At 42.6% G+C, this 24,944-nt stretch overlaps 1 protein-coding gene across 1 annotated transcript in view; it reads right to left on the bottom strand.

The window, feature by feature from the left end:
* Positions 1-24,944, bottom strand: part of PLXNC1 (plexin C1) — a 150,150-nt gene that overhangs the window by 81,027 nt on the left and 44,179 nt on the right. Inside the window, exon 5 of the mRNA XM_065934213.1 lies at positions 7,509-7,623. Coding sequence (XP_065790285.1) covers positions 7,509-7,623 — 115 coding nt within the window. The remainder of the gene's footprint in view (positions 1-7,508; positions 7,624-24,944) is intronic.

Genomic DNA, 24,944 nt, shown 5'->3' with positions numbered 1-24,944 from the left:
TCTCTGCCCAGAGTCTGCACGGCCAGCTAAGAGCCCACTGTCTCTCATCCTTGGATAAGCTCTATCTTTTTTGCCCTGGGGTTGCACCCCTATCTTTTTACTTTAAAAAAGTTCTGTTTCTGAGCCACAGAATCATGCTGGAAGAACACAAGTTCTTACAGTCCAACTTCCAATGGGTGAACTGAAGTTCACCCATCTCCAGGGGACCTAAACATAGCACTGAACCGCCAACCATCCCCACCAGCTCATCTGCAACACCTGGCTGAAGTCTCACTCATGTTTCACCCTTGTATTTCTACCTGCACTGCACATCTCAGCGTACGATCATTATCACCTGTTACCCTGTCCACAAGTATGTTTTAAATGGATTTCATTGGTCAAACATCATAACAAAAGTATCAGAAAATTTGTTAAAGTCCTATTTTCAGTAGCTCCTTTAAATTTTCCACATTGCCTTCAGTTCTCATATGCATAGCATTTACATAACTGTAATCATTGCATTAATTTATTTCATAAACATGTATCAAACTTTAAAGATGTGCCATGTTCTGCACAAGGTATTCACCACTACAGTCCTTACCCTCAAAGAGCTTACAGTCTAGCAGAAGCGTGGAAGAACTCACTAGACTAAAAGTGGAAGGCCACACAGGATTGAGATCACTGTTGGTGGGAACGCAAATTGATACCGCCACTATGGAGAACAGTATAGAGATTCCTTAAAAAACTAGGAATAAAACCACCATATGACCCAGCAAAACAGCTAATGGGGGTATATCATGAGAAAAACAAATTTCAAAAAGACTCATGTAACCCAATGTTCATTGCAGCACTATTTACAATAGCCAGGTCATGGAAGCAACCTCTATGCCCATCAACAGATGAATGGATAAAGAAGTTGTGGTACATATATACAATGGAATATTACTCAGCCAAAAAAGGAATGCATTTGAGTTCGTTGTAGTGAGGTGGATGAACCTAGAGCCTATTATACACAGTGAAGTCAGTCAGTAACACAAATATCATATATTAACACACATACATGGAAACTAGAAAAATGGAACTGATGAACCTATTTGCAGGGCAGGAATAGATATGTAGATATAGAGCACAGACTTTTGGACACAGCAGAGGAAGGAGAGAATGGGACAAATTGAGAGAATAGCATTGACATATTTACACTACCATGTGGTAAAATACAGCTAGCGGAAAGCAGCTGAATAATATGGGGAACTCAGCTCGGTGTTCTGTGATGACCTAGATGAGTGGGATGGAGGGGTGGGTGGGAGGCTCAACAGGGAGGGGATATATGTATACTTACAAACTGAGTCACACCATTGTACAGCAAAAACAAACTCAACATTATAAAGTAATTAAAACTTTAAAGAGAGAGAGAGAGATGCTAGAAGCCTGGGCTAGGATGGTACAGCAGAAATGCAAAGAACTGACAGCTCCAGTTCTTTAAAGGTAGCATGGGCCAGGACTGGAAGTGGGGTATCTGGCTGTGGAAGATTTGGTGAGCTAATAAATGTACCGAGGTGCCATATGTTGCAGTGGGACACATGGAGCCGGAGGCAGACTTTGGATGGAAAAGTCAAGACTTCAACCTTGGTTGTGTTCAGTGAAGTACTTGTGTGATAATTAAGGAGAGATTGAGTCTGGAGCTCAGAGACAATCTGGGCCGGAGATAAAGGAGACATGGACATATGATGGTATATTAAGCCATAGGAGTGGATAAGATAGTCTGTGGACAAAGTAGAGTCAGCTAAAGGAAGAGCCAAAACTGGGGCGGAAGCAACTCCAATAGTTAGAGCCGGGGAGAGGAGGAGCCAGCATAGGAGGTTGAGGCACAGTCAAGAAGGAAGGAAGAGACTATGGAGAGTGTGCGCCATGGAAGGCAATGGAAGAGTTGAAAGAACGCAACCAAACGGTCAAATTAAGATGAGGACTGACATGTCTGCTGGAATACCTCTGTGGAGCTTAGTTTCAGGGGAACAATGGGGCAGAAGTTGACATTGATATGAAAATAGGAGACGTTTTTGTTTTTTTTTCAAGTGCAGTGGAAGAAGGGGATAGTCAGGGAGTTGAAGGTATTTTAATGCGACTTTGGGATTCCTCTGTGGCTCAGATGGTAAAGAATCTCCTGCAGTGTGGGAGACCTGGGTTCGATCCTTGGGTTGGGAAGATCCCCTGGAGAAGAAAATGGCAACCCACTTCCGTATTCTTGCCTGGAGAGTTCTATGGACAGAGGAGTCTGGTGAGCTACAGTTCATGGGGTCACAAAGAGTCAGACATGACTGAATGACTAACACTTTCATTTTCTTAGGTTCCATGCAAGGATGGTTAAAAAGCTGATGCCTTCGACTAAGGAACCCAAAGTAGGAATGCTTACCAGGTAATAACTCTTGAATTAAGCTGGATAAAGTGGGAATGAAGACCCAAAAAGTCAGATGAAATACAAAGTTTGAGTGTCAATTAGCTTGTAATGTCCATGGGGCCAAAGAAATTCTTGTCACATGACATTCTACTATTCTATCAACAGACCTTATTTTGCCTAATCTTACCTCTTATTGCCAAACAATAAGAGGTTTGGTATTTTCAAGTTTCTAAGTCTATACATGTCACAACAATAACATCCATACGCAAATAGTTTTTCTTTTTTCAAATTACTTCTCCAGAAGTCTAAGCCTGGAAGTAGCGCTTCAAACAGAATGAATTTATTTATGGCTTTTGAAATATTACGGTCAAATTGCTTTCTAAAAAGGTTGTGTTAATTAGTATCGCCATCACTAGGTGTCAGCAAACCTTATTTTCACTTTAATTTGTATTTATTTGATAACTGGTGAAGCTGAATATATTTCCATATCTATATCTAACTCTCTAAACCTCCTCTTGTGAGAATATAGACTTTTGCTTGCTTACTTTTTGGTGTCTCTATATTTTTTTTACTTTCTCCTAGCTTTCATATCTTGCAGCTAATATTTTGCCTGCAAATATTTTTCCTGTTGCAAATGTTTTTCCTGAAGCATGAGCTTTAGTTATCACTTACTTTTTGTGGTATAGATTTTTTTTTTAAAGTCAAGTATATGAATATTTTTCTCTTGCTATCACATGATATAGTGTTTCAGATTCAAGAAAATTATACTTCCAAATTATCTGACGCTCAATTATTTTCTGTTAGGTTTCTAGATGAATTTCTTAATTAGCCTAAAATTTATATTTCATGCAAAAAATGTGAATTAAATTATATTTTCATATTGTAAGCCAGTTATTTCAGCAACTTTTTATGAAATAATTCTTTTGTTTCCTCTTAATTCATGATAAACAATCTTTAAATTTTTTACGTCTATTTCTGAGCTTTGTAGCCTATTCCATGAATCTATATTCTTATTTTTTATTTATGTTTTTAGGCCTCACCACGAAGCATGTGGGATCTTAGTTCCCCAACCCATGGGGATTAAACCCATGCTCCCTGCATTGGGAGCATGGAGTCTTAACCATTAGACTGCCAGGGAAGTCCCTATATTCTTATTTTTAAACAAGAGTCATGGGCTAAATTATTGTCACTATGTATGTGTTTATAATCATATGGAAATGGTCTTGCTTAAATAATTTTCTTTTTTAAAATATATATCTTGGATATTCTCGACCAATTCATATTAGTATTTCAGATGAATTTTATACATTAATTTTAGGGCTTCCCTGGTGGCTCAGATGGTAAAGAGTCCGACTGCAGTGCAGGAGACCCGGGATCAATCCTTGGGTCATGAAGATCCCGTGGAGAAGGAAATGGCAACCCACTCCAGTGTCCTTGCCCGGAAAAGTCCATGGATGAAGAAGCCTGGTAGGCTATAGTCCAAGGGGTCGCAAAGAGTCGGACACGACTGAATGACTTCACTTTTAAGACAAAAACTATTCAAATTTTTACTGGGATGACATGAAATCTAGACAACAGACTGAGGAAATAGTGACATTTTTATGATATTGTCTCACCAAGAAACATAGTATATGTCTGGATATATCTAACACGCTTTTCATATCTTTCAAGAAAATACCTGTTTTTTGTTTTTATTTTTATATTCATTTATACTTTTAATTGATAAGATTTCCTTATTATGAATTATAATTAGCCTCAATAGACCACTGCCTCACTATCTAATTACTATTAGAAAAAAACTAAGAAAAATTGTAGCATAGTCAAAATCACTGTTTTGGTAGGTGGCTTCAACATGTATCTCCCAGAAAAAAGAATTTTAAAACACAACGTACATACCTCACTCTGCAGGTTTGAGCCTGAGTATTTCCATTGTTTTGAATGAATGGGATCTTTTATTAATGTGTTAACAGTTTGTCTTACATGTCATAAGGTTATTGATACTTGAATGTTGACTGAACATTAGCACTTTATTTGACCTTTATTAATTTGAATAGTTTTAAAAGCTAATATATTTAGATTTTACAGATATATCAATACACCCACTTAAGATGAGCAAATAATATTTTTGTCTATTTCATTCCAATAATTATTTATATTATTAACACTTGTTTCCTGTATTACGGCATGGGACACAACTTTAAAAACAATGTTGGTTGTTTCAGTGACAGAATTCCATGTTTCTGTTCTGATTTGTAAAAGAATGCTTCTGTTTTCTCTTTTAGGAACCATGCTATTTGTGGGGAATACTTTTATTCCTACATCTTTTCTCTTTTTATTAGTATAAACCATTTTTACTGTTAAAAATCTCTTTATAGGTATTGTTGCTCAGTCATGTCTAACTCTTTGTGACTCCATGGACTGTGGCACACCAGGCTTCCCTTGTCTTTCACTCTCCGAGAGTTTGCCCAAACTCATGCCCATCAAGCCAGTGATGCCATCCAATCACCTCATCCTCTGTTGTCCCCTTCTCCTCCTGCCTTCAGTCTTTCCCAGCATCAGGGGCTTTTCCAGCGAGTCAGCTCTTCTCATCAGTTGGCCAGTGTATTGGAGCTTCAGCTTCACCAACAGTCCTTCCAATGAATATTCAGGGTTCATTTCCTTTAAGATAGACTAGTTTGATCTCCTTGCAGTCCAAGGGACTCCCAAGAGCCTTCTCCAGCACACAATTCAAAGGCATCAATTCTCTGGCACTCAGCCTTTTGTATTGTCCAGCTCTCACATCCAAACATATAATTTTACCTAATGTAAAAATGGGGTGCCACGCATCCCTTTTGGTGTGTGTCTGTGTATGTGAGGATTTCAGTAGTCTCTCTTTTTTAAATCTATCTCTGACCTTTCCTCCACCACACAGATTGTTTCATCATGGGAGCCTGGTATGAATCCTAGTATGAATTTACAACCTAGTATGATTTCTCTCACCTTTTTCTCCATGCTCAACTAATCATAGAGAGACACAGTCATAAACATATAGAGGAACATCTTTGGATCAATATAAGACCACGCTAGATAGACTTTTCTGCATCTTGATATTTTTATTCAACAAAATCTCATAATATTCCTCCATGGCAATTAGAATTGCTCTACTTCTCTCTTTTTAATGCCAATTTCATAACAAGGATGAGAATATACTGCCTTCTAATTGTCTTGTGTAAACAAGAGGCTGTGTATTATATGCATCTGTTTTTTGCGGGGTTTTTTTGTACCAAGAAAGGTACTAGAATGTTATTTGCAGTGAGCAAACATTCTTTGAACCAAGTTATTGTGATAGCTAGAACTGGAGAAGACAATAGACTTCCAGCTCTATAGGTTCAGGATAAGAAATTACTTAAATAACCAAGGATCCAAGACTCTCAGCAAGTCACAGTTAACCGTAAAGACAGGAAATATTTTGAAATAATATGACCAAGAGCTGGAGACAGACATCTTATCAATGTTACTAAAATAACCAGCCCAGAGTTGGCTTCAAAGAATAGCTTTACTCAAATTGCTAAACTCTTATCTTCTTAACCTTGAGGGTGGCGGTGAGCTGGAGAGCGTTTGTGTGGGAAGACTAGAGGGATTAGGGTAAACCACAGTGGGACTCCAGGTGGGGAAGAAAGTACCAGTGGTTCTCTGGGTGGTAAACATGTTCCAGACTAGATGTGAATGGTGATTAATTTATGCTGGTGAACCCAAAGGTAGGTAAGCAAACTGTAAGCTACTCTTTTTAGTCAATGAACAGCTTACTTTCCCTCACTGGACTTAGCTTAAGTACTCCCCTTAACATTTTCAAAACGATAAAAGAAAAAAAGCCATGCATTATCATAACCACTTATCAGAGTCCTGGGTATATTCAATGATCATGGTATTTTCTAGCAGTCTCTATCAGCACTAAAGTCAGCTATTTTTCAGACTGATAACAGAAATAAAAATTTGGCCACACCTGTACTTAGATACCTAAGCATCTTTTCCCACAGAATCTGCTCATGCTAGTGCAGGTCTGGTGGAGGTTTGGATGAAAGCTTTGAAGGGTTTTTTTGGGAGGGCACCCCCCAACCCATCCTCCACACCCTCACCCTCGGGAGGGCAATAGAAAGTAACAACAGCCAAATAAGTTGAAATCCATGAGTTCTGATCAGTTATGACCTGAAAGCTTGATTCTTTTATTATTTATCACTCATTAAATGCTCTGGCTCTCTTTTATTAAATGTTAAATCATCTTAAGTGGTACGGTTCTTGCTATTTGAAATGGCAAAGTGTAAGGGGAAAGAGAAAGTGGCCCATCTCCTTGTTAATGTGGCATTCAAATAAAACAGAGTGAGCTCAGCAGACAGGTCAACTGGCTGCTGATGGTGATTCTGTATAGTTATTCATAATACAAGAGCTGTAATTAGGGAGAAAATGTCTCCTTACAGCCACTGAGATTGCAAGGCAGGAATTCCATTTTCCCATGGGGCGAGGCTGGTATGTGAATCAGAAAATGCATGAATATGCTCACGTTGCTTCATTTCTCTCATCCAATGACAGGGCTGATGTGTTGCCAAAGGCGGTATAGTACTGCCATAGCAAGAGCCCATGCACTTTTCAAGGGACCGCCCCCCCTTGCAATATTCACTGCCCGTATTGCTTTCTCTCCCTATCAATATCACCTGAAGGCATGCACGTAAGACAGTTGTCAAAAACTTGAACACATCAAGAAAAGGAACTAAAAAACAAAATAAATTCAGTACTTAAGTCGCACTTAAGGAATATTGTTGACCATGAATCTGAACTTTTTTTTCCTTCTTTTTTAAATCAATGTTTTTCAATGACATTAGTCCATTTTTCCCTTAATTTCAACAACCGAAGGTCATCTTCAACTCCATAAGATGACAAACTCCATGAGGGCAGGCTCATGATGCATCTCATTCTCTGCTATCTCCCCATCACCTTGCAGAATGCACAGGAACGGGTGCTCACACAGTATCAGTTAACTGAGTGAACTCTCATAACTAAGCTTATTTGATCATTAATAGGTATTTTACACACAGAAGGAAGTTGGCATCAGTTGACTAAAATGAGACAATAGAGACAAATTAAAAATCTTTCCTCTTACCTTATCTTTACTGCTTCGAAATAGGTGAATTTGAGGGCACTTTTTAGCTCCAGATAAAATATCCAGCCAGTTTTCTGAATTATTTAAATGCTCACAGTCTTCTTTAAAAGTACACCTATCAAAAAAACAAAAAGGGAGGGGGCAGCAAAGCAGCAACCCCAAACATGCATCATTAAAACTTTCTCATACTTGGCTTCAGTACAAGATGCCAGACTTTGTATGAGGATTATTGATTTCGGGTGAGAATAAGAACATGATGCTAAAACCATGAAAAGCAACAGGAAACCAGCAGAGCATTTTTTCCATCATGTCTCAGAGCTGAGAACAAATGTGGACATGTTGAACTTAGACTCCTGAGCCATCTCTCAAGATGACATTGCAAATACATCCAAAACACATCCTCTCCTGGATTCTAAAATTAAAGAGCTACCTTCTAGAAAAACCTAGCATAGAACAGCCCAAGAAAAGGTTTACACATCATAAACATTTTAGGTTTGCCATTCATTTCCAGAATACCAACCTATTGTGTAACTTTTGCTGTTGCTTAAAAAAAAAAAAAAAATGAAGCAACCATTTTTGTGCTTTGCAGTATAATAATCAAATAAACATATTTCAAGGGCAGAGTCTTCCCAAGAATTTGATAAGACATTCCAGAACCATCTGCTACATTACATTTATTTAGACAGATACCAAATTATATCAAAAGATATTGGGTGAAACATTTGCCAGGGCCACCTCCCCAAGTCAGCCAGCCCAGAGGATGTCCCCAAAGAAATCTTAAGCTGTGGTCAGGACCAGCTACTTTGATAAACACCATCGTAAGCTGAAGGTGAAATCACTGCTTCGCCTATGCCTGTCTTGGTCACTCTAGGTCATGAGAACTTGGGAACTCCTGCCTCACCAGCAGGGCGGCCAACTCAACAAGAATGAATGCCAAAGGTCACTTGGTTTCCAAATGGTGTTGGACTCCACAGACATTCTACTGAATGGTATCAAGGAAAGAACAAAACCTCTGTTACCTCTGCCTTCTTGAGGTCCAAGGTTAAAATGAAGCGGTAGAGGAGAACCAGTAAGTTTTAAAAGAAACTGAAAATTCATGAATCATATGAGATTGAAAGCAACTAAATAATAACCTCATTCAACTCTGGGGAGTCCCTGAAAGGAAGTGAGTGGAGACAAGTGTGGTCCAAAACAGTATATTTGACAAGCATTTTATTTCTTTTTCTTCTTCTCTCTTTTTTTTTTTAAATTCTTAAGAATAAATTTAGGCCTCACGGCTTCATCGTTGAGCGCTGCGCTAATTTGAATATGACAGAAATAGAACAGGAAGCCAGTGAGTTTCATTAGACATCACCCCCAAGTGCAATTCTTTCAGCGTGTCATCATCTTCTCCCATCTCGGGGAACCCTGCTTCCAAGGCAGCACATCCGTGTCCAAGCTCTCCTCCACCTGTGTCGGCTCCTTCTCCAACATCAGGACCGCGGGGATTTTCATCAGCAATTCTCCAGTCATAAATTTATCTGACCCTTGATGGCTAGCTCGTCCGTCACGGACATTAAGTTCAAATTAAACCTCCTCTCAATGTCAGGGAGAGTTTTCAATGGAGGGACACATTCTGCTGGATTGAAACACACAGGACAAGGCTGGTTCCCCGTTTTGTATTAGAAAGCGATGATGACTGTCAAAAACGACCTGCCTCTCTCTCAGGGGCATTCCAGTTTGTATAAGGCACTTCCTCTGTCTAAAAGGAGGCCAAAAAAAAAAAAAAAAAAAAAAAAAGCCAGTTCTAAAGAGAGTGGAGTACAAATGTTTTTGCAGGCTTTTAATACTGCCTGGGAGTCAAGGCCTAAGGCTGCCAAAAAAACAAGTGTAAAATATTTCATACAAATAGTGCTACAATTTGCCAGTTTGTAGGCAGAAAACAGTAGTGCCACTGAATTATCACTCCCTTTTCTGAACTCCTATAGCATTTCTTGTTGGAACCACACATTTTGGTATTTAATCATATGCTGCCTTGAATTACAACTTCAACTGTTTTATGTGCCTATGTCATGCCCCCCAATAAGCTGTAAGCTCCTCAAAAGAAGGAAGAATGTCTTTAATATTTCTTCTGCAGATCTTTCAATGTCTGACAACATGATATGCAAACACTAGGGTTTCAACAAACATTTTTGAATGAAAGGATGAAATACAAAATCTCTTTAAGTCCTTTCTGTAGGTGAGTTTTCTTTCTAGAGTTTCCTTAGGGTTTATGTCTGACTTGTACTTACAGTGAAGAGATTACTTTTAATATAAGTTAAAAGTTTGAATTGGGGGCTAGAGAGGGGACAAATTAGAAACTGAGGTTTTCAAGGTTTTCAGTTTATCTTTTGGGAAAACAATACATGTTTATATATATATATATATATATATATATATATATATATATATATGCTTCCCAGGTGGTGCTAGTGGTAAAGAATCTGCCTGCCAATGCAGAAGACATAAGAGACACGTGTTTGATCCCTGGGTCAGGAAAATCCCTCGGAGGAGGGCATGGCAACCCACTTCAGTGTTCTTGCCTGGAGAATCCCATGGGCAGAGGAGACTGGCAGGCTACAGTCCATGTGGTTGCAAAGAGTCAGACAGGACTGAAGCGACTTAACACTGAAGCATACACACACACACACACACACACACAGACACATATACATATGTGATAGACCTTTCACCTCCTATTTTGTATAAGGCGAAAACAAAATTGAACCATGTTAAGCAACTAAACATAAATTCCTGGTTTATAAAACACCTTTGAGATCTCATGACCTGTTTCTCGCCAGCTGAAAAATAAAAATTAAAAAGCAAACCATAACGCCAAGAACATATAACAAGATGGTCAACCAACAACAATATCTTATTACTTCTTCAATACTGCAGATGATAAAATCTTCATGACAGCATGTTACCCACACAAACTTTCTCCAGGGGGGGAACAGACCTCAGAGCTCCCATGTTTTAGTAAACAAAACCAAAATGGTCCTTTTTGAAAGCCATCACTCTTGTTCCTATACATCCACAAAAGCAATGGTCAAGTGCATAGACACTTAAGCCTTTGCCCAAATAAAATTAAAATCTCATTTTCAGACTCAGGTCTCGGCAAGACTGATCCTCAGTGAAGCAACCTCAGACAGGCTGATTTCTTAACTGACTTCATGATAATTTCTTCAGATAGGAGGAAAGATAGGAGGAAAAGGGGATTCAAATTAGAATGAGCATATTCTGAAAAAAAAATGGCAGACATGTATTTGCTTTTCTTATCTTATGCTGTTGCCCCACTCTTCATGGAGAGTCTTTCCCAAAGTTCTAGGACAACCAATTAATATTTTTCTGGCCCTTACATCCAGCTAGATTTCATGCCTACAAAATAAGGCCAACATGCAGACACTAGCCTACTCGTAAATTAATAGAATCCGCACTAATGGATAGAAAAAACTGCCTGAAGGAAAAAAAAAAATAAAGGCCAAAACCCAAAAGTTAATTAAAAGAAAAACTTATGCTAGGTGAAAGGACCATGAATTCAGTTTAGTGAATTAAACTACTTAAGAAGGCTTGTTCATAATATCTACTGTAGAGCTTAACCTGTTCAAAATAATAAGAGTTAGAGATTGTTACTCAACTGTATACGTATGTGGACCACCCCCCCTTCCCCTTAACTCCTAGTTTGTTCAAAACTCTGAACAGGGAGATTCCAGACACTTATCTAAGTTTGCTGTTTCGAATTCAGAAAGTATCTGCTGACAATGTGTTTGCTTCCTGAGTTCGTGGAAATGTTTCTAAAGCCCGATGTCCCTGAGTCACCGCCCCACCAGGTATCTACCTGGGGGGACCTGCCACCGTTCTGAGGGTTTATGGTCAGTCCTCTGTTAGTTCTCATGGGCTTCCCAGGTGACTCAGAGGTAAAGAACCCACCTGCCAATGCAGGAGACGCAGAAGATGCGGGTTCAATCCCTAGACTGGGGAGATCCCCCGGAGGAGCAATGGCAATCAGCTCCAGTATTCTTGCCTGGAGATTTCCATGGACAGAGGAGCCTGGAGGGCTACAGGCGGAGCCAGGGGTCACAAAGAGTCAGACAAGACTGAGCTTGCACACACATCAGTCCTCAAAACCACGTTGCTCTACAGGGACGAAATGGAGGCTCAGAGAGGTGTTTACAACGTGCCAAGGTTTCACAGCTTCAAGTGTCTGAAGTCTGGTTTCAGAGCCACACACTTGGCCACTCGGCTGCACGGTCATCTGTGAGCCCTACATGTCAGTCATGTCTGACTCTTTGCGACCTCATAGACTGTAGCCTGCCAGGGTCCTAACTGCCATTTAATAAGGTGCACAAAAATAATGACATTTAGAGTTCCTCCAGGCTTCCTTGGGCCCCATTGTGGTTGGAGGGTGGGGCTGGGCCAGGACAAGGCGACAAAGATGAAGACCCCAGGAGCTTAGAATGGAAAAGGTGAGACAGAGCCTCCAGAATGAAGAGGGGAGCATGGATTTGGGAGGCAAATACAGAGAGGCCTTGAATGTTCACCCATCACTAGCCCTGAATACAAAACACCCAATTAGAGGTTAAGATTCCAGGAAGCCCCCAACTCACAAATCTATTGTATTCCAAAAATTGGCTTGCAAACCCTCTGTTTGTGATATGGAATACACCTTTCTCCCCATAGAAATAATGTTATAAACAGTGATTAAGTCTCCAGGTTTTAACCCACAAAACCTATTTATTTGCAATGTAACTTCAATTCTATATATTTGCAATATAAGAGTAGCAGAAAACAATGAGATTGAATCCATTTGCATTATATAGCAGTTTTTCTTCTTTACTTGTGTTTCTGCTTGGCTGGTAGTCTGGGAACAGTGCCCAGCTGGATCGACTTTTAAATTTATTATTACAGTATTGCATTTATACAGTATTTCTATTTTTTAATGGGGATGACTTAAATTATTAATTGTTTTCATGCCGACATAAAGAACTGGGAGACCCACCTCTAGAAATGAGCTGAAGTTGCCAGGCATGCAGGCAAGTGAAATGCCCAGGGGATGGACTGGGGGACCTTGAAAATCTGACTCTATTAGGCTAGAATCTCTCCCTAAGAATTTACTACTTAGTCAACCTTGAAATAGAAACTCTGAACTCAGAAATGTAACTTCTACTTCCTGCCACTCGAATTTCATCAGCATCCTCTAATCTAATTGTTCACTAAGAGCAGACAGTCCCTGAAGTAAACTGACAACTAAATATCAGGTAATTGGCTTGAATGGGAGGGTTGGTGTGATCAGTTCCAAAGATTCTCTACTGATACAGTATCAGAAAACTTTTAACAAGGAACCAATCCAGCAGTTGTCTCAGGAACAGGAGACTGTGTCGGTGACTGGTGGAAGATTTTGCCACAAGAGCATCCCAAGGTCTTCTGCTAAGAGATTTGAAACAGATGTCTGCATTTTTTCAGAAGGGCACAGAGCCCAGAGGAGGGACCAGGTGGTCCCGAGAATCGAAGGACTTTCATTAACATTGTTAGCCCACGAGATGGAAAAACCAATCTCAACTGAAAAGAAGAGAATGAGAAGTCACTGTGACAAACTCAACTCTGAATTCTAGGCCTCGAGAGTCAGCCAAGGGGGGTGCCAAAATACAAGACCAAAATAACTTGCCAGGAAAGCTGAAAAACTGAATTTCAGCTCCAGTGATGAAAAGCCAACCTACATAAGAAAATGATGCTAATAACAGAAACAATTTAGATTTTTTTAAAAGTGAAAACATCTAACATGCCAGGAGATGTTCTTTCATATGATTTGATTCATTTATTCTTCACAAAACTATGAAGTAGGTAAGACAAATTCCCTTGCTTTTTACAGCTGGGGAAAACTGGAGGCAAGAAGGCTCCATATTGTTTCCCGGGGTCACAGAGTTAGGAAGCAGAGGGGTTGAGATACCAAATCAGGCAGTGCTGCTTCCAAGACTGTGTCTCATCTCCTACCCCATACTGCCCCTCACCAGGGCCCTTGTTTATGGAGCCCTTTCCAGGGGCTGGGTGCTGTTTCTAGGACTTTCTGGGACTTGTGGATGCTATAGCCACCTCAGGAAGTAGGTATTATTGTTATCAGCTCCATTTCAATGATGAGGAAACTGAGGCGCAGAGAGATTAGACAGCATGGTATGAATCTCAGCAGTCTGGCACTGGTCTTCATACACTTAGGACTGTGCCAAACAGCTCAGAATTTTCAAAGGTTTCCAGGATAACAACATCATAAAGGCCAAAATAAAAATAAATACATCCTTCCAGAGCCTGAGTCCTGTGGGAAAATACAGGTTTTATTCCATTTCTCAGCCGTTCTCCAACTGTGTTCTTCAGGTTGTTTTAGATGTTAGTATTAAAAAGGCTTAAGAAATTTGGGGAACACTAGTTAAATAAAATTAAATGATCTTCTCTGCTGCAGGACTTCTCAGAGCCTTCAACAGGCTGGTGGTACTTGGTAACGTACAAGATAGGAATGGATAATGCACATCTTCCAACGTTTTTATCGAAGGATTAGAAGTCCTAGCCACACACACTGGGAAGCACTTAAATCTTGGTTAATGAGCAATAATCTAAATGGAATATCAAATTGGAAAACTTAAGACTTTTTTGGGCTCTTGTTTCTCATCTCTCATACTCAAGTTGATCATGACCTATTCGTTCCAAGCATTGCTTTATGCCGTCTCCCACAATCTGCCCTCACCTATCACCTGTCACCCAGGCTCCTGCAGCAGCATTCTGACTGGCCTCCCTCCTCCCTGCCTCTAGTCAGCTCTCCACACCAATGCCTGGGTATTCTCAAGTCCAGAACTGATTACACCACTTCTACTGAAAAATCTTCAATGGCACCCTTCCACCTATACCAGACTCCTCTACCTACATCCCTTTCAAGACTTGGAGCCTAGAACACATGTTTTCACACTCATCTTGGTACCAAATACTATGATTGAGCCCCTGCCTTCTTTTCCAAACTCACCCCCAGACAATCATGGATTGACAAGTCTATTTAATTTACAAGCTCCTAAAGACATCCATCACTAATACTTAGTCCATGGCACCTCACAAAGAGCAATTACTTAACAAACACATGCAGGGAAACCTGCCTGGCTCTTCTCGGCATATGCAGAATGTCCAAGGGCCTGCAGTATTGGTGAAATGGTGCTCCAAGTTCTGCCCAGCCTCCTCCATGTCTGCCCAGCCTCCAGGCAAAGCAGTCATGCCCTCTGCTGTGTCCCTGTGGGCACCTTACACATGCTTCTGATATACACAGCACGATGTGCTGGTTGCTGTCTGTCTGTCTCTCCAACCACACTGTAAGATCCCCAAGGGAAAAGCCTGCCTTATTCACCCTGGCAGCCCCTAGGGCCTAGGGCCACATCTAGGATTCCTTCTACAAGTATTGTCTGAGTGCCCCCCAGATACCACATACTGAGCACTGGGGATGTATGGATGTTTAAGCCAGTTAAAGCTCCCCTCTTAATGAGCTTCTATTCTGGTGAGGCACATGGACCAAAACCAAATAAGCAGACAATAATTTAAACAGTTGCAAATCAAGGCTAGTTTTCAGCAGAAATAAAAAAAATATAGCAGCAAGGAACTACTTTAGGTAAGCTAGTCAAGAAAGATGGCATTTCAAGGAATTCCCTGGCGGCCTAGTGATTAGGATTCTAGCCTTTCATTGCCATGACCTGGGTTCAATTCCTGGTTGGGGAACTGAGATCCTGCAAGCTATGCAGCAAGGCCAAAAACTTAAATTAAAAAGGAAGATGGCATTTCAGCTCAGATCTCAAGGATGAAAACCACCTAGCCACATCAAGAGCAGTAGGAACAGCATTCTAGACAGAAGGAACAGCAAATGCTAAGATCCTGAGCTCACTTAAGTCTCATCTCTGCAAGGAACTGATTAAAGACCAAACCAGGCTAGAACTTAGTGAAGAAGTGGTGGGTGGAGCTGCCAATTATAAGCGGGTGACATTGGGTAAATCACACCTTCTGTGTGTTTCAGGCTTTCCAGCTCAGAAGCACAGATAATAATGGCTTCTATTTCATGGAATTGTTACAAAAATGTACATCTACTTAACGCACACCTACAAAAACATAGATCAAAGAGTTGTTTCAAAAATGTACATCTATTTAACTGAGGCTTCCAATAATGCCTCAGTAAATATTAGTAGCTGTTATTATATTTATTACATAGGCAAATGAAACAGAACTGAGGTAAAAGGTTTGAATGACGGAAGCCAAGCACACACAAAATAATACTGGTGTGCCAGGCATCTGGGCCGCAGGGGTAACTGGACTGCCCCTGCATTGCTCACACACACCCGATCAACAATCAGCCTGCCCTTTCCATATACAGAGGCAGGCTCAGCTCACAGCTTCTTGGAAAGCTCTTAATCATAACCCTCCTCGTCCTCTGCCCGAGGGTTCTCTGGGGTCTCCCCATGCCTTGAAATACCAGCTATGACAGCATTTTTTCATGGCATACTGGCTGGTACCTGCTTCCCACACTAACCTGTGAGCTTCTGCTGGGCAGAGCCTTATTCATTTTTGTCTCCCTAGGGCCTAGTATCGGACCTGGTCTATGGCTGGCGTTCAACACACATTCACTGAACTGGATTAAGAATTAAATGTTCAAGTGACTAAATTCTTGTCTATGTCTCCATGATACCAGCAGAAGTTGTTTCACTGATTTTTGTTCACTGGGCTGGCCAGTACACTAGCGGGGTGGATAACCAGCCTTTGTCTTGACACTTGGAGCTATTCAGCACACATGAAACACATTTGCAGACTGAAACACTCACACAAAAAAGGGATTTGTGGCCTTCACCCCATGTGGTTCTTTGGTGGGTGATGAGTGCACCAGGAGTTGGTGTTTTAACTTCCAAAGGCATACCCTGAACTGAGGAATTTAAGGGAGGCGTTCGTACAGAATAGGTAGCCTGGAAATAAAGATCGGAAATGATGCCTCTCAAGTCAGGAAGATCTGGGTTCCAAGCTGCTCTCCCACACATTTGTTCTGTAATGGGAAGCACACTCTTTGGCCTCTTAGGACCTAGGTTTACCCCATCAGTAAAAAGCTGGCAGCAATAAAATTCCATCTTCCTGAGAGTAACATCAAATCCCACGCGGGGTATTTCAGAAATGGTCCACTCTTCCTAAAGCGGGATACAAGGGCCCAAATGCTACAAAACCTCACTGGTACCCAAGAGCAAAAACACCAAAGCCTGGCAGGAAGGCTTCCAATGAAGACAGGAACATTGGTTTCAGTGTAGAGTTGTTGTTGGGAACAGGAAAAGTACCAGGTCACCAAGACAAGTGAAAACATCTGAGGAATTTTTAAAAGCCAATCGATACATACTTATGAAAGTGCCTGCTGAGATAAGGTCATTTCAAAAAAAAAATCTATTCCATTAAAACATATATTTACTAAAAGGGGTGTTTCTAATGGTACCTGCTCGAGCGACACAGCATCAATTAAAAAGATGTGAGGATAAGTAGTTTGGAGACTGAAGTTGGACCAAACAAAATTGGCTTCTGAGTATGGTAAGCATTCCCTCTGTGCCAGCCACTGTCAGCTGCCTGGGTGCCAAGAGCTAGGCGCCTTCATGGTTTCATCCCCTCTCCACCTTCTGCTTTGAAATATTCACAGCTCTTCTAACAGCTGACAAAGATGATGAAGAACCCAGGGGACTCGGGTCCACCCAAGACCCCCTTCAAGCATGAGAAGGCCCCCACATCCCTGTCAGCCTCCTTGGTAACCCAGATGCATGGGTTCGGCTTCTGCCAGGGTAATTCAGTGATGCCCTGAGGCCCGAATAACATATTCCTCTCTGCTCCCCACTGCTTCCACCCCACAGACAGTTGTCCTACTTGCTTCTACACAATTAGTCGGCACAATGGGGTCCTCACACAAGGAGGAGGGGCCGCCCCCAAATCCCATTATTCTCATGATCGCTGCCATTAGAGCCTCACTGGACCATAAAGGAGTGTCACTGCACAGAATTCAGCATGAGGACACATCCCCGGTTGGAAGGAAACGGGGGGGGGGGGGGGGGGGGGCAGGTGTGTAGAACTGGGAGCCATCTTCTGTCATGAATTGACTTCCCGGCCACTCGGCTGCATGTGGCCGCAGTCTCCAAAGGGGACATCCCAAAGTGGAGTGCGCTCCTTTGGGTCTTGACTCAGCTGCCCCCTTCTCTGTGAGGCTTCCCAGGACCCTCTGGTTGAAACTAACCTCCCCTGCCTCCAGCTGGCAAGCCCTACCTCCTCCTCAGCCTTACTTTTCTTCCTAAGGGTGATCACATCTGACACGCTATGTTCTTATTTATTTTCACTCTTCCCTCATGTAGTCGGGTCAGTAATGCTGCACTCCTAATTCATGTCCACTCGGAACCTCAGAATGTGACCTGATTTGGAAGTAGCGCCTCTGCAGATGTCATTTGTTAAGGGTCTCAAGATGAAATCATTCTGGATTTAGGGTGTTCAATGACTAGTGTCTTGACAAGAGAAGGGAGAAGGCAATTTGGACACATGAAGAGAAAAAAGGTCATGTAAAAGATGGAGGCACAGGTTAGAGATATGCTGCCATGAACCACATTAGAAGCCACCAGAAGCTTGAGAAGGAGAGGAAGGTTTCTCCAATCGAGGTTTCAGAGAGATCATGGCCCTGCTGATACCTTGGTTTTGGATTTCTAGCCTTCAGAACTGTGAGAGAATAAATCTTCACTGTTTGAAGCCACTGAGGGTGTGCCACTGGTTATGACAGCTTTAGGAAACTAACACATCTCTAGAAGGACCTGCACGGGGGCAAAGACATGAGGCTGAGTTGTTCATTGCTAGAGAACCTCGAGGCTTAGAATAGTGTCTGACACACACTAGGTGCTCCTTATAAGGATCTGTTAAGTGGGACTTCCCAGGCAGTCCAGGGGTTGAGTCTGCAGAATCCACTTGCCAATGCAAGGTACATGGGTTTGATTCCTGGTCTGGGAAAGATCCCACAGGCTGTGGAGCACCTAAGTCCATGAGCCAAAACTACTGAGCCTGTGTTCCACAACAAGAGAAGCCACTGCAATGGGAAGCCCCTGTACCAAACTAGAGAGTAGTCCCCACTCACTGCAACTGGAGAATGCCCATGAACAGCAATGAAGACCCAGCACAGCCAAAAAAAAAAAAAAAAAAACCAACCCCTAAATCTGTTAAGTAAATGCATGGATGCTTAAACTCTCAAGCTGGAGAAGGGCTTCCATAACTCGGGCTGACCCAGAGTTCCATGTGTAACCAGTCTTCCATGGTGGGTCCACCTGGAGCAGACTCTCCCTTCTCCCCACCACAACCATGAGGGATAATGTCCCTAGGCTTCTCCTCCCTTTCACTATGGTGGTAGGTAAAGATACTGGCTTGGGAGTTAGAGCCTAGATCTGAGCCTAGACGTTAACCCTGTTTCCACTGCTTATATAAGCTATAGTAAGCAGGTGAATGGCCCCCAAAGGTATCTATGTCTTAATCTCTTGAAGTTGTGAATGTGTTGCCTTACTTGGCAAGAAGGACTTCAAGGATGTGATTAAGAATCTTAAAATGGGGAGATTATCTTAGATTATCTGAGTGAGCTTAATCTCAAGGGCCCTTGTAAGAGGAAGCAGGAGGGTCAGAGTCAGAGAGGGAGATGTGATAATGGAAATAGAATTCAGAGCCAGAAAGGTCTGAAGAGGCTACACTGCTGACTTTGAAGATTCAAGAAGAGGCCACAAGCCAAAGAATGTAGGTGCCTCCAGAAACTTGAAAAGACAGGAAATGGATTCTCCCTATGGGCTCCAGAAGGAACACAGTCCTTTCTACACTCTGGTTTTAACCCAGTGAAACCCTCTACAGACTTCCAACCTCCAGATCTGTAAGATAATAAATGTATGCTGTTCATGCCAGCAAGGTTGTAGTTATTTGCTTCGGCAGAAATAGGAAATGAATGCAGAAACCTAAGGCTGTTTTCTCATCTTGAACATGGGTACTGTAATAACTGCTTACTTCACAGGGTGCCAGGAGGACTAAATGGAACACGCAGGGCACATTCAGGGCACAGCATCTGACGTGTGGCAAGCAGATTCTCCTCCGTGCCTGCGGATCTTGTCTCCTGGCTGCGCCTGGGCTCAAGGCAGGCTTCCTAGGGAAGGGGCACTGTAACTGCATTCTGACGGAGAAGTGGGCATATCCTGATGGATTCCTCCACTGAAAAGCCCCCAGTGGCCTTCCGCATAGTACCCGCCTTTCACAATGGGAGACCAAACCAGAATAACTCAAACTTCAGAAGAATGTGGCTATGGGTTACTATATGCACCATGGGTCACATTGGCCGAATTCTCATTCAACAACAGCTCCCAGACCTTACGGGTGAAGCTTAGGGGAGACTTGAAAAAGCAATGTCTCTTGGGAGAGGGAGGAAGAAAGGCCTCAAGACAGGAGAGCAATGTCAGGAACTGAGTGCGTCCATAAGCAAATCATTGAATTCTTTTTGCTTATTACTCCAGGGTGTTGAGGATGAATATGTTTAGCAGGCTGATTTGAGTTTTTCTTACCAGCATTCAAATCCCCTTCTGTCACCCCAGCCCTTTCAGAAAGTCTGTTGTTACGCCAAGTTGAGAAATGACCTCTTTCACAGTGTCATGTGTCAAACAGCCAACCAGCAGATGAAAACCTAAAAACTGCTACCAGGGGCTGCTTGGAAGTCTTCCAACTGCCACCGTGGAAGAAACATGTAGAAGGGTAAGTGTTGCACTCACACAAATGAGTGAGGGCAGTCTACAGATACTTTAAAATCAGCATGCCCGGGGGCTTTGTCCCCACCCTGAACACATCCTATGGAGCTGGGGCATTCCAGGACAGGACAATAAAGGTGTGTGTGGCTTTTCTTACATGTACGTTTTCTGAAGAGGACCCAGCCTTGGTTCCGTCACGTGACTGGGACCCCAAGTGGAGCCCGTGATGGTGTTGGAGAGGTGGGGCGGTCCGTGAAGTTTGGAGAAAGGGCTGCTAAGTAGATGACTCAGGAAGAGACAGGAGGTAAACTCACTGTAAAACATACTGGAAGGCAGTGTCCCTAGAACTACGAGGAGTGGAAAGTGTGGTCCAGTTAATGCCTGGCTTAATGCACTTCATCTTTTTCTATGCCCTCAGGATTGTCTTTTAAAAACACAGAGATGATTGTTTCGGTCCTCTGCTGAAAACCCTTCTCTAAGTTCCCAGGAGCAACTAGTAAAGTCCAGATTCAGAAATCTTTCCTTCCTGGTCCCTTCCCCTCTACTTCCTCCTTCCAGAGAAGCGCTGGGGTGAGACGATTCAGTCGGCCCTTTCCCTCCAAGGATATTTGCCAGGACTGCCCCTGTGGTCCAGTTGCGCTGCCACTGCAGGGGCCATGGGTTTGAGCCCTGTTTGGGGAACTAAGATCCCACAGGCTGTGCACCGCCAAAAAAGAAAATAAAATGAAAAGAGCAAACCCTTATTGTGCTGGTTCTGCTGCCTGAATTATCCCTCAGCCCCTACCCTTGGTGAAATTCTCCTCAGGCTTCAAGACCCAATATTCTCCTCTCCCCCAGGACTCAGTTATAACACGACCTCTTCTCTGAAGCCTTTCCCAATCTTGGTTACAACCAACCACTCCTTCCTCTGGGCTTTCGCCATCATAACAGCGAACATCACTACAGTGCTTACTACGAAGAGGCACTGTGCCTAGGACTTTATGCACATCGTCTGATTTAATTCTCTCAGTAACCCTACAAGAAGGGTAGTGTTACTACCTGGCTTTATTAAAGTCACTCAGTCGTGCCCCACTCTTTGCAACCCCATGGACTATACAGTCCATGGAATTCTCCAGGCCAGAATACTGGAGTGGGTAGCCATTCCCTTCTCCAGGGGATCTTCCCAACCCACAGATCAAACTCAGAACTCTCGCATTGCAGGCTGATTCTTTACCAGCTGAGCCACCAGGGAAGCTGAAGGATACTGGAGTGGGTAGCCTATCCCTTCTCCAGTGGATCTTCCTGACCCAGGAATCCAACCAGGGTCTCTTGTATTGCAGTAGGATCCTTTACCAGCTGAGCTGTCAGGGAAGCCCTGCTTTATAGAAGAGGAGATGTGGCACAGAGATAAGAAACTTGCAGGTCACACAGGGGCCTGGATTCGATCCTAAACACACTCACTCCAGGTCTGCACTCTTCTTTCTCTGCTGGACTGCTCCTTCCAGTGTGGAAGTCGCCCCCTGCATTGCTGGGCATCCCAAACTGGCTAGTCTTCCTAAACTCCTGCTCAGTCAATAGCACCTCAGTCCCTCTGGTACCCAAGTCAGACATCTGCACTGTTTCCCCTATCATTTCAACAGCAAAGTCCCTGCACCTGAGACCCAGCTCCACATCTCTCAGAAGCCCTTCTCCATCTAACTTAAGGACCCATCCTCTGGGTTCCCACCCAGTGCCAAGTACAAGGCCTGAGACACAGTAGGTATCCAGTGTAGACTTGGGTATCATTACTTTCTTTGTGAGGACTTAGATCAAGAGAGAAAGAATACATCTTCCCGACAAACAGTGGCCACCTTGATATTTTATTTTTCATTTTATGGCCCTATTTCTAGTGTGTCAGACTCAAGGGAGGGATTCAATTAATCACTAAGTCCTGTCAACTCTGTCTTCCAGCCAGCTCTTAAATCCACCTGCTTCTCCCCATCCCCACGATCATCTCTCTAATTCAGTTTCCAGTCTCTGGCTGGTTTACAACCAGCTTCTCAGGGATCTGCGGGTTTCCACTGGTGTCTACTCTGGTCTGTCTTGTGCCAGAATGCTTGTTCTCCACCACACAAGTGATCCAGTCTGCCTTCTGATTGAAACCCTGGAATGGCTTCCCACAGCCTTTCCAGGAAAATTTCGATCTTTAACACGGGCTATAAGGCTCATTCTCCCCCACCCCTGTCCATACTCATTAATGAATGCTCCTCAGACCACACACTTGCTCCATGCTGCCCGGCAGGCCAAGCGCTCCTGCAGCTCCCAGCCTTGCAGGGCCTGCTCCCTCAGTTTCCTCCACCTCCTCTGTCTTTACCCGGATGCTCTCTGATGCTCACATGTCAGGCTCAGCTTAGACATCCCTTCCTCCAGGAAGCCTTCTGTGACCTTAGGTTTAGGTTTCTTTTCTTCGATTGATTCATTTTCGCTGAACCTGTGGTTGTTTTTTTAATTGAAGTATAACTGACCTATAACACTGTGTTAGATTGAGGTGCACAATATAGTGATCTGATATTTCTATACATTACAGAACAGTCACCATGACAAGTCTAGGTACCATCTGTCACCATACAAAGCTAGTACCACATTATCATCATTAATCATTATTCCATTTTATAATTACTAATAATTATTATTAATTATTACCATATATTCTCCAGCTGTACACTTCATTCCCATGACTCATTTATTTTGTCCGGGAAGTCTGTACCTCCTAATCTCCCTCACCTATTTCACCTATCTCCCGGATCCCCTCCTCTCAGGCAAACACCTGTTTGTGTCTGTACCTACGACTCTTGTTTCCACGGCTATTTTTGTTCATGCTTTTTTAGATTCCACATACAAGTGAAATCCATACAATATTTGTCTTTCTCTGCCTGACTTATTTCACTTAGCTTAATATGGTCTAGGTCCATCCATGCTGCTGTGAACGGTAAGATTTCATTTTTTAAATGTCTGAGTAGCAGCCCGCCGTGTCCACATACCACACCTTCTTTACCCACTCATCTATCGAAGGATTCTTAGGTGGCTTCCACACCTTGTCTGTTGTGAATAACACTGCAATGAACATAGGAATGCATGTATCGTTTTGATTTAGTGTCCACTGTCTTCAGAAAGAAGCCTCGATGTGGAATCGCTGGATCATGTGATGGTTCTATTTTCAATTTTTTGAGGAACCTCTACCATGATTTCCATAGTGGCTGCACCAATTTACATTCTCACCAACAGTGGGGTTTCATTTTTTCCACCTCCTCGCCAACGTGTGCTATTTGTTATTTAGATTTTTTTTTTTAATGTGCCTCCATGGAATCCTCCACTTCCTCAGTGTTAAACGTTATTACTATTTACTTATCAAGATTAATAGATTGGAAACCCCTTAACTTATTGGGAAAGACTGAATTATTGTTTCCAGTTCTGCAGTCTCTCCTGTACTAGAATGACGCTAGAGTAGGTGGAGCGTGGATCCCTACCTCACTGATGTTGGGCTTGGCTATGTGGCTTGCTTGCCAACAGAGTATCAGCAAACGTGACATGAGTGGAGGCTCTGAATGCACCACAGAGTTTAGTTTGGGTTCTTGCACATCTGCTGTCTGCCTTGAGGAGAGTACATGCAAGACGAGAGACATGTGAAGCAGATCTGAACCAAACTCTCCACCTACAGCTTGACGAAGACTCCCCTTCCCAGCCCCACCCTCCACTGGAGCTGAACCATGAGCAAGAAAAACAAATTTTTGCTCTTGTAAGCCACTGAGAATCTGTTGGTTAACACAGTATTAGTGGAGCGGACCCGACTAATAGCACTGTCTCTATCCCTCACTGGGCTTCCCTGGTGGCTCAGCTGGTAAAGAGTCTGCCTGCAGTGCAGGAGACCTGGGTTCGATCCCTGGGTAAAGAAGATCCCCTGGAGAAGGAAATGGCAACCCACTCCAGCATTCTTGCCTGGAGAATCCCATGGATGGAAGAGCCTGGTGGGCTAAAGTCCATGGGTTCACAAAGAGTCAGACATGACTGAGCGACTTCGCTTTTCGCTTTTTTTTTTATCCCTCACTAGACTGCAAGCTCCATGTGGGCAAGAAAGAACTGTATCCAAAGCACACAGTAGGTGCTCAGTAAATCTGTTGATGCGATGTATGAATGAATGAATGAACCTTGGCCAGTGATGGGTCTGTCTCTTTAGCTGGCATGTAAATTCTTTAAGGCCAAGAATGGCATCTGATTTCTCCCAATATCACCTAGCTATGTCACTTCCCACATTGGGTTCTTGGTAGATATTCAATAAATATTTATTGAAATTAAATAAATTGAATTTTGTGGGCTGACTTGGGAATCAGCCCTTAATTTATGACATTGTCTCTATGGGAAAAATGCATTCGGAGTGCCAAAAATATTTGCAAATGAACTTTTGGAACTTCACCCGTTCATTGGTTCAGGATTGCCAGTTTTGTGGAAATCCATAACTGAACACATGTGCTATGCTTTGCAATATGGGAGAAACTGAGAAGCTGCTTCCAAACCCAAGATATTCAGCCTGCAAAAATTCACTTTCCACCCACACAGAAAAATTCAGCATAGGTTGGATTGGAGGTTCCAACAATAAAATACTAGACTTTTTCGAGCTCATTGT

Source organism: Muntiacus reevesi, chromosome 4 (genome assembly GCF_963930625.1).
Source record: "Muntiacus reevesi chromosome 4, mMunRee1.1, whole genome shotgun sequence".
NCBI lineage: Eukaryota > Metazoa > Chordata > Mammalia > Artiodactyla > Cervidae > Muntiacus > Muntiacus reevesi.
The sequence above is the reverse complement of the archived record's forward strand: the minus strand, read 5'-3'. Positions and strand labels throughout refer to the sequence as shown.